At 47.9% G+C, this 10,550-nt stretch overlaps 1 protein-coding gene across 4 annotated transcripts; it reads left to right on the top strand.

Moving 5' to 3' along the window:
* The first annotated feature begins 1,919 nt into the window (after positions 1–1,919).
* Positions 1,920–10,116, top strand: MRPS15 (mitochondrial ribosomal protein S15). Of its 4 annotated transcripts, none has more exons than XM_078331248.1 (8): positions 1,920–2,153; positions 2,445–2,486; positions 4,104–4,179; positions 4,958–5,006; positions 5,489–5,573; positions 7,904–7,962; positions 9,564–9,659; positions 9,963–10,116. In XM_078331248.1, exons 1-8 carry the CDS (start codon positions 2,024–2,026, stop codon positions 10,098–10,100), a joined length of 675 nt encoding a protein of 224 aa, XP_078187374.1. In that variant the 5' UTR covers positions 1,920–2,023; the 3' UTR covers positions 10,101–10,116. The 4 variants fall into 4 exon arrangements, with proteins under 4 accessions (XP_078187374.1, XP_008999157.1, XP_078187373.1 ...); XM_009000909.5 differs by having other exon boundaries at positions 9,564–9,755; XM_078331247.1 differs by having other exon boundaries at positions 4,101–4,179.
* The last annotated feature ends 434 nt before the right edge of the window (positions 10,117–10,550 follow it).

The raw sequence follows: 10,550 nt of genomic DNA, 5'->3' as shown, positions 1-10,550 counted from the left end.
GCAGTGGGACACAGTGAAGAGATCTTGGAAAAAAACTAACTCCTCTTGGGGAAATATAATTGAAATCAAAATCCCCTGCCAACCCAGAAAACCCCTCCACAAGGGTAAAAAAGAAACGGTGTGACATCGTGGCATGCGCCTGTAGTCCCAGCTACTCGGGAGGCTGAGGCAGGAGAATTTCTTGAACCCAGGAGGCGGAGGTTGCCATGAGCCGAGATCCTGCCATTGCACTCCAGTCTGGGTAACAACAGCGAAACTCTGTCTCAAAAAAAAAAAAAAAGAAAAGAAAAGAAACAGTGTTATTATTGAATAAGCATTAAACCAGAATGTGATACATACACATCACAAGCAATCCACTAAAGAGACTGCAAAGACAGGAACAAAATATTACCCTTTTATATAGCCAAGTGAATACAACTTATTATATCCATTTTCTCAAGATAAACAATAACTGGTCCTCAAGTAAGAGGACTTGGCAGCACCTCACTCTAAATTTACCTAGTAAGTGGCAGCCGCCTGCGTCTGCTAATTGCCTTTATCCAAAGGAAAAATCGATTTCCCCTATCTTAATGACAAGAGGTAGGTTGCAACTAAGAGCTAGGCACCAACTGAAGTTAGGCTCCTACCCTCCCACAGGAGCTGAGAGAGAGAGAGAGCTTATCCTCCTCAATTGTTGCAATTCAAAGGGATGGCTCCCAGGTCCTAGAAAAAAATTCCGGGGTTGTAAAACTGGTAAGAGGTTTATTTACCTTTTAAAAAGATTTACATTCATCGCAAAGCAGTAGAGAAGGTATTCACAATTACAAGTTTTCTAAAGTAAATGCTCTCAGAAAAGTGAGGGAAAGAAGTATTTTCCCCTGTTGCGCCATGGAAAATTAAATTTTCTTTTTCTTCTAATTTGCATTCACCCTTACACCACTCATTTCACAAATAACATCACCATTAACATTTACTAAATGCTCTGGGAGAATGCTTGTCAATGTGTGCATTCAACTTCCAGAGTAAAAAAATAAATAAAGAAAAGAAAAAGAAAAAAAAAAAGATTTACTAAATGCGGGCTGGGCGCGGTGGCTCACGCCTGTAATCCCAGCACTTTAAGAGGCCGAGGCGGGTGGATCATGAGGTACGGAGTTCAAGACCAGCCTGGCCAAGATGTTGAAACCTCCGTCTCTACTAAAAATACAAAAATTAGCCGGGCGCGGTGGCAGGCGCTACTAGGGAGGCTGAGGCAAGAGAATCGTTTGAACCCAGGGGGCGGAGGTTGCAGTGAGCCGAGATCGTGCCACTGCATTCCAGCCTGGGTGACAGAGTGAGACTCCGTCTCAAAAAAAAAAAAAGATTGACTAAATGCTCACTATATACCAGGTGCTCTGCATACAACTGCCTCAGTTAATCCTCTCAACAACCTGAAATAGAGATATTGTTATTACCATCACTCCAGGGCCCACAAAGGTTAAGTGACTTGCCCACAAGATCACACGTTTAGTAAATGGCTGAGTTAGGATTCCAGACCAGGGCTGTGCGATTCCAAAATCAGCGACTTTAGTCTCCAGGCTACGAGGCTGCCAGAGACAAGGCTGAAACCTAGTAGGTCTTACAGGGCCCTATCCTTGACTTAGGGACTCAGGGGTGCGGTGAGGTGTGGAGAGGGAATTGGGTTGGCAGTAGAAGGCTACCCCCAGGCGCCATGGAACTCCCAAAATAACCCCGGCCCGAGGCCAGGGAGTACTTAAAGGACAGGGTGCACGCCCTCCAAAAAGCGGCATTTTAGAATTTATACAGCACCCCAGCACACAATTAAACGTGGGCACACGACCACGCCCAGATTTCGCGCCGCTGGAACGTGCGCCCCGCCATCAGAGTCCCGCCCGCCAATCCATTCTCTCGGTCTTCGTCTGCTCCGGTATCGCAACTGCCTCGATTGGTCGAGCCTGGGCCAGCATGGTGGCGCCCATGTAACCCGGTCTGTGCAGCAAAGGAAACGGTGGCCGCGGCGCGAGCCCCTTGGGGGTTAGAGGTCACCATGCTAAGGGCCGCGTGGAGGATGCTGAGTTTGATTCGGACCCAGGCAGTCACCCAGGCCCCAGGCCCCGGGCTGCCGAGCTGTGGGAGCGCCAGATTTCCTTCCAACCAGTGGGGCCTGCAGCCTCGAAGTAAGGAGCTGAGAAATGGGACTCCGGGCGTAAGGAAACTGGCTTCGGCAGAGATAGGGGATAAGGGAGCACAGGAATAAGGGAGATGTAAGCGTCAGGATGAGGGAGATAGGGTGGTGGTTGCGCTAGAGGTGAGACAAGGTGTGAGACACAAGGGATAGGGAAGAAATGGGGCAGTGTTTAGGCTCAGAAGCGCATAGACCGTGGCGGACAGGCAATGCGAGGGGCACAGAAGGGAATTGAGGGTGGACCATTTAAGCAGATAGGCCTCAGCCCTCTCTCTTCTCTTAGGTCTCCTCCAGGCCACGCGCAGATATGTCATCCAGAAACCAGGTAGGAGTTCCTGGGGTGGGACTTGGGGCGGAAGAACGATCTCCTGTAAGGCTTAGGGTGGGTAAGGGCACCGATGTGACGAGTTAGACCCACTAGATGGCGTGAGCCAGAGGTCCTGAACAGAAGACCCCACGTCCACCTTACACAAAACCCTAGGCCTGCAGCCTGTATGGGGAGAGAGGGGTCTGAAGGGCGGGATCAGGAGCTTTACAGGTGAATGAGTGAAAATGAACTTGCCAGAGGGAGTGCATGCATGGCTGGCATCACCCAGGCTCTGCCTAGGGTGTGGCATTTTTTGTCTGCACTTCTGAGACGCAGGATGTAGTTTCCCATTGCAAGTCAGTACGCATAGTAATTCAGATCCCTCTTATTAGGTAAATATGGGGTGAGGTACTTCCTGTCTCTGATTCTTATTTCTAGAGTGTGAAAGTATCCATTTGCAAGGAGGATTCAGCGATAACACATGAAAAGCATCCTTAGCACTATGCTCAATTAAATATATCAATAGTATATTTTAAAATGTATTGTTTGGGGCCAGACTCTGGCTTACCGCCTGTAATCCCAACACTTTGGGAGGCCGAGGCAGGCAGATCACTTGAATTCAGGGGTTCGAGACCAGCCTGGCCAACACAGTAAAACCCTGTCTCTACTAAAAATACAAAAAAAATTAGCCAGGTATGGTACGCACACCTGTAATCCAAGCTACTCAGAAGGCTGAGGCAGGAGAATCACTTGAACCTGGGAGCCAGAGGTTGCAGTGAGCTGAGATCATGCCACTGCACTCCAGCCTAGGTGACAGACCCAAAACTCCATCTCAAAAAAAATAAAAATTTATTGGCTGGACATGGCCCCAACACTTTGGGAGGCCAAGGCTGGAGGATCACTTGAGGCCAGGATCAAGACCAGCCTGGGCAACATAGCAAGACCCTGTCTCTACAAAAAATAAAGTAAGTAGAATTTATTGCCATTAATATATTTTAATATAACTTTTTTCTACCTCCCTATCAGAACCAACTTGAGCTGTTATAGACAGAAGAGGCCTGATGATGTTATTTGCATAGCAGGGTCTGACTGGAGAGGATAAATCCATCTACCCTCTGCCACTCCCTTACCTCCAAGGGACAGCATGGGTGCAAGACTGAGATTTTCCTGTGATCTCTACTTGGTGCTTACATTTCAGGCATCATACAGCTAGCTGCCTTTCCTCAACCCCCTTATTTCATTTATGCAGTCAACAAGCAAGTGTTTGTTGAGTGCCTTGTCTAGGCTGGCCATGGACCAGACTATGGTGGATTCTAAGGAGGTCAAACTCTGTCCTGTCCATAGGAGGATGCATCCTAGTGGGGGATCTGAGAACTGTAGAGCCAGATAGGGGTGTGAAAGGTACAGGCACAGTGTAGGGTCTTGGGAAAAGCCATCAACTCCCAGTATGAAATATCAAATCAGGTGCCCCCAGAGTTTGCAGAGGAGAAACTGAGCCCGGAGATATCCAGTGCCTTGCTTAAGACCCTGGATGTCTCTTCCAGAGTTGGAGAATGGGTGAGAAGAGCCAAGTCTGGGAGGATGGGTGGCAAGAGTTGATTCTGGGTGTTTTCTATCCCTATATTTACTTAGCAGTCCTGCCCAGGCAAGATGATGACCCGCCTCCTTCTACGCTGCTTCAAGACTACCAGAATGTCCCTGGAATTGAGAAGTAAGCAGGAAGAAACCTAGTAGAGGAGTCAGGGGACCCTGGGAGGACTGTCGGGGAGTGGGGAAAGACAGTGGCTTTGAGACTTGGCTTGCTGTAGCTGAAGCTTGATATAGAAGGAGGCAGGGGCCCAGGTGTGGTGCGGATGGGTGGTCAGCAAGGCAGATGGTACTCCTGGAGCTCAGCTACTTGGGGTTTTTTTTGTACTCTAGATGAAGACCCTGTACCACTAGATTCCAAGAAGCTAACATGCTTCATAGGTCTTTGTAGAAATCTCTCATCTCTTGTTCCTCACAAAAGTTCTATGGACCCATTTTACAGATTTCAAGTTGCCCAGCGTGATACAGTTCTAAGGGGCAGAGCTAGAGTTGGAATCCAGGGCTGACTGACACCAAAGCCAGAGGCCCTCTGCTCAGCTCCTGTCCAGTGTGGTGGGAGCTGGTCAGTCCTTCCAGTCCTTCTCACTGTGCAATTTAACTTGAAATGTCTCAAAACAGATTGAACCATGTTCTAGCTAAAATGGAAATCCTCTCCTTGCCTTCCCTGTGATGAGACCAGAACATTTGAGCTGACAGCCCCAGTTTCTATAGTTTTCAGCCGAGCAAGCCAGATCCACACTGACTTTTAATCCCTGGGAAATGGCTCCCCACCTCCAGGGAGATTCATTTGCTGCAGAAGGAATTTTTCAATCATCCTTGCTTTTCAAACTAAAATGAAACCAGCATTGCTTCCCCCTCCCCCTCCCCTCCATGTCTGTCTCATTGCTGTGGTTTTTCCACAGGGTTGATGATGTTGTGAAAAGACTCTTGTCTTTGGAAATGGCCAAAAAGGTGAGCATCCTCTGCCAAGCCTCAGCCTCCCACAGTCTTCTCTGGGACTCCCTCCTACCCTGGTTAGCAACCCCCATCCCATGCTTCTCCAGTCACAGCACTTAGCCCACTATCATTCTGTGTCTACTTGTCAATATCCCTAGACAGAGCATCTTCATGGCAGGGACACTTTTGTTCCCCCACCATACCCCTAGTACCTGCCAAACAGGTGCTCAATGAATGAATGAATGAGCATGAATGAATGACAAGCTTTGGGAACATTGATGCAACAAGTCATTTCCCCTGTCAGTGGCTTTGGCTTTGGGCTCACCTGGATGTGGATAGCCATGTAGTTGGTCAAGGCCACAGTGAGCAGAGTAAAGTCAGGCCCTGAGCCTTATGTCCCTAGTTGCTGTAACTGTAGCCAGGGCCTTGGCGGGAGGAGGACTAGTTCTTAGAGTGTGGCGGACTGCACAGATTTTCTCTGTCTCTGTCTTCAACAGAAGGAGAAGCTAAAAGTCATACAAGAACAGTTGATGAAAAAGATTGTTGAAAACCCTGAGGACACCAGATCCCTGGAGGCTCGAAGTTGGTTGGGGACCCTTGGGGAGTGGCAGTACAGGGGAGCCCTAGCTGGGACCTGACCTAGGGCTCTTGTCTACAACCACACTCACGTGTGGCTCGGGAAACGGGGGGACATGAAGGACCTAGGGCAGTGAAAACTAGACTGTATCCCAGGCTCTGATGCTGGAGTCAACGTCCAGTTGGGCCTTGTACCTCTGTGTGAGCTTGGGTAAGTCACCAGCCCTCTCTTGGAGGCTCTGCTTCCTTGTGTGGAAATGGGGGAATAAGGGAGAGCAGGGCAGAGGTAATGTTACCCACCTCATGGCAGCATTGTGAGAAGCAGTCAGAGGATGTAAATATACCTTGGAAATTAAAGCTCACAATGTGTGATGATAATAGTAAGACTAACATTTACTGAACCCTCATGTGCCAGACAGACACCATGGTGCATTCCCAAGGGAATAATGTTCCTACTTTGGTTCAGGCTGGAACTGGCAGTAGTCCTCATTGGATGTGAGTGAAAAGTGTCACCACTTTACCCTCTCTTTGGGTACAGTTTCTTTTCACTGCCCACAAGAGCAAGTGAGGTAGACTAGTAGACCTGCCTGGGGTCTGCACACTCTCTCCTTTGCCATTGGCCTTTATTACAGCCTCCTCCTCCTCTTCTACCCTCCTGCCTTCATTCTTTTCTTCTCCCTCTGCCAGGGATTAAAGTCTGCTGAGTTCATCTTAGATACTAAAACCCCATTGAGAACTGGACTCCAGGGTCCTCCATAGCCCCTTTTGAGAAGATGAGTTTCAGCTTCCCTTGCCCTGCTGAAGCCCTGGGCTAGGGACCATCTCAGCCATAAAGGCCTGCTTATCTTTCCTCACCTGTTTCTGCATTATCACTACTGAAATCCCCAGGCTGGCAGGAGCAAATGTCGGGATCCTCCTTTTTTTTTTGAGACCAGTCTCTCTCTGTCACCCAGGCTGGATTGCAGTGGCGGGCGTGACCATGGCTCACTACAGCCTCGACTTCCAGTGCTCCAGCAATTCTCCTACCTCAGGCTCCCAAGTAGCTGGGACCACAGGCATGCACCACCATATCAGGCTAATTTTTGTATTCTTGGTAGAGACAGGAATTTGCCATATTGCCCAGGCTGATCTCAAACTCCTGAGCTCAGGCGATTCACTCACCTCAGCCTCCCAAAGTGCTGGGATTACAGGCATGAGCCACTGCACCCAGCCCACAGGTGTCAATTCTGCCTTTCCATTAATACTGTTTCCTGAAGGCCAGCTGCTTCTAGCATAGTGTCTGTTCTGGAGAACCCCTCAGGAACCAAAGCCCATCTTTATGTTATTCCACTCTACACCTAAGGTGGTGTGATAGAGCCATGTGGTCAGGACCAGGGTTCTCACTGCACTTTGTGCAGCGCTCCCAGAACTCAATTATGTGTACTAGGAAGGGCCTGCTGCCATGACAGCCTCTTTGGAGCCAGCTTCTGCTTTTGCCCCATCTTTGCAGTACAGGGGAGAATTAAATAAGAGGATGCCTAAAAGAAGGATATTCCAGATTCTTGAGAGACAAGTGGGAGCTGGTAATTCTGAAAACTCATTAATCAAAGCATGGAGATAAAGATGGCAGCAAGAAGGGGAGAGGCAAGGAGTAGACCCTTGACAGTTTTAGAATCTTACTTGTGCCAAAACACTTTACTGCTTTGGCTTGGACCTCTAATACAGTGTTGAATTGTTGACCATGAAAACATTGTATCCTAGTCTAATTCCTGAATTGAATGGCTAGTCTTACCATTAAGAGTGCTATTTGGCTGGACACAATGGCTCATGCCTGTAATTCCAGCACTTTGGGAGGCCAAGGCGGGCAGATCACTTGAGGTCAGGTGTTTGAGACCTGCCTGGCCAACGTGATGAAACTCCATCTCTACTAAAAAAATTAGCAGGGCATGGTGGTGGGTGCCTGTAATCCCAGCTGCTTGGGAGGTTGAGGCAAGAGAATCTCCTGAACCTGGGAGATGGAGTTTGCAGTGAGCCAAGATCATGCCATTGCACTCCAGCCTGGGCAACAGAGGGAGACTCCATCTCAAAAAAAAAAAAAAGAATGCTATTTGCTATGATTTTTGGGTGCTATCTTTATAATATTAAGGGATGCCCCTTCCTTGAATTTTGCTTTTTAAAGGAAAGATAATGTCTAAGATAAGTCTTTGAAATCCTAAAATTCAGAGTGCATTGGGATTTATAGAGAGCTGTACAGAGCATTGGTAATTGTTACTCCTTGAATTCTTAAAACGTAACCCAGGCCTGGGCCCTTCCTTCCTCTGTGCCCAACTCTCATCCTCTGTGGTTTGTGGTTTCAGTTGTTGCCTTGACCATCAAGATCCGCAGTTATGAAGAACACATGCAGAAACATCGAAAGGTAAACCCTGGGCGCCATTCACAGTTAAACAGCAGCAGCCTTGGGGAGAGGGATTTGGGAGGGGAAGGGCTGTGGGTCCAGAGAAAGAGGCTTAGAAGCCAGTGGGCTATAGCACCAGAGTGCCCACCCCTCAGCTTCCATGGGAAACATGTTTTTCTCTTCCCGCCAGAGGACTTGGAGCCTTACAAGGCCATGCTGAGTGTCACCAGGGGTGAAGAACACAAACTTTAGAGCATGATCACTGGGTCTGGCACACACTGAGTACTCAGTAAATATGTGTTGAATGCATGAATGGAGTCAGATTGCCCTGAGTTCAAATGCCAGCTCTGCCACTTAACTCACTGTGTGATGTTAGGGAAGTTACAGGTCTCAGTCTCAGTTCTCTTTTCAGTAAGATAGAGATCACATGAATACCTGCTCACAGGATTGCAAGGATTATGTGAAATAGTAACAGCCAATGTGATGCATATAAAGTCTTCAGGCTCTGTGTCTCATTTGACTCTCATGACTATCTTTTGTTTGTTTTTGGTTTGGGGGGTTTTTTTGAGACAGGTCTCACTTGTTGCCCAGGCCGGAGTGCTGTGGTGCAATCTCAGCTCACTGCATCCTCTGCCTCGCAGGTTCAAGTGATTCTCTTGACTCCACCTTCTGAGCCTCTGGGGCTACAGGGGCATGCCACCACGCCCAGCTAATTTTTGTGTTTTTAGTAAAGATGGGATTTTACCATATTGGCCAGACTGGTCTCGAACTCCTGATCCCAAGTGATCCACCTGCCTCCCACAGTGCTGGGATTACAGGCGTGAGCCACCACACCGAACCTCATGACTATATTTCTTTCCCATCTTAATGAGCAATAATCTAGTCATGGAGTGATTAGGTTTTTCCTCAAGGCATACCACTGGGAAGTGATATGTGGAGACCTTGAAACAAGGCAGTCTTGCTCCCAGGCCCATGTTCTTAACCATTATACCGTATCTCAGCAGTGTCTGGCACAGAGCTGCTGTAATTGGGCAAATGCTGTTATTTTTAATAAACACATGATGGTGAATATAGACTGGTCCAGCACCACGCCTGGTACCTGAGGTCAGTGTTCCTTGGAGCCTGCTTCTTGGAGGTCATAGTTTTGCTTATTTGGGGTGTGGAACAGCAACCCCACTGCAGAGGCCCCTCACAGGGCAGCAGGCAGATATGGGTAGGCATTGCCAGGAAGAGCACAAGGCCTTCCCTCCTCTCCACCCCAGCTGACAGTTGGCTAAGCTGTGGAGAGTCTGAATGGGTGGTGTTAGAGAAAAGAGCATGAGATTTGAAGTCAGACCAATAGATAGAGATTCAAGACCCAATCTCAGCACTCAGTCCTAAGGACCTTTTGTGAATCAGATAACATCTTTAAACCTTTATTTTCACATCTGTAAAATGGGAATAACAATGACAATACCTCTCTCAGAATTGCATTAATATTTGCATAAGATTATTGAGAAATTTCAATGAAGTGATAAAATGACCATCCTTTGTTGCTGTGAACAACAGTAACACTTATATAATACTATATACTATTTAAATAATACTTATATAATACTAAAAATAATGAGACTTTCTTACAGGACAAAGCCCACAAACGCTATCTGCTGATGAGCATCGACCAGAGGAAAAAGATGCTCAAAAACCTCCGTAACACCAACTATGATGTCTATGAGAAGGTATGCAAGGAGCTGGGGATTGAGTACACCTTCCCACCTCTATATTACCGAAGAGCCCACCGCCGATTCGTGACCAAGAAGGCTCTGTGCATTCGGGTACGAGTCAGAATTGCTGCTTTGCTTGGCCCCCCTGAGGGACTGGGATGGAGGAAGCAGAAGGGAGGGGGCCTGGAATAGATCCACCAACCCCATGGAGAAAGGCTGGGGTTACCATCTGAGGAAGATAGTTCCCATCCCACCTGTTCCAAGTCTTAGATTTTGCATAGGATCATGAGGTCTTTTGCTGCCCCCTTTTACCCCCAGGTTTTCCAGGAGACTCAAAAGCTGAAGAAGCAAAAAAGAGCTTTAAAGGCTGCAGCAGCAGCCCAAAAACAAGCAAAGCAAAGGAAACCAGACAGCCCTGCCAAAGCCGAACCAGAGATACTCGGAGACAACCAATAAATTCTGTTCAATCATTGCTTTCTGTCTTGAAGAATGACAGGAGAGACAATGGGGCTGTTTTTAGTCTGAGGAGGAGGAGAAATTTATTCTTCGATTCAGCTCTGGGATCCCAGAGTTGTGTGAGGCAGAGTCCCTGCCCTCACCCACCAGGGGACACACACTCATGACACACCTCCCACACACTCATACAATTACCTGTCATCCAGGTGACATATGTTTCAGTGGAGGCAAGACAGAGTACGTGACAGCACAGTGGAAGTGTGGCTGTATGGGTGAAAAGAACAGCTGTAAGAGATGCCTTCCAGACTGAGCCCTAAAGGATAAGTAGCAGTTCACTGGATAGAGACAGGAAGAGAAAGGCTCCTGGGCAGAAGGAATTGCAAGTACAAAGGCAAAGAAGTCTAGAGAGAGAGGCATGTTGTATTCAGAGACTGGGGAGAATAAAAAATA

Source organism: Callithrix jacchus, chromosome 7, assembly GCF_049354715.1.
Source record: "Callithrix jacchus isolate 240 chromosome 7, calJac240_pri, whole genome shotgun sequence".
Lineage (NCBI taxonomy): Eukaryota > Metazoa > Chordata > Mammalia > Primates > Cebidae > Callithrix > Callithrix jacchus.
The sequence above is the reverse complement of the archived record's forward strand: the minus strand, read 5'-3'. Positions and strand labels throughout refer to the sequence as shown.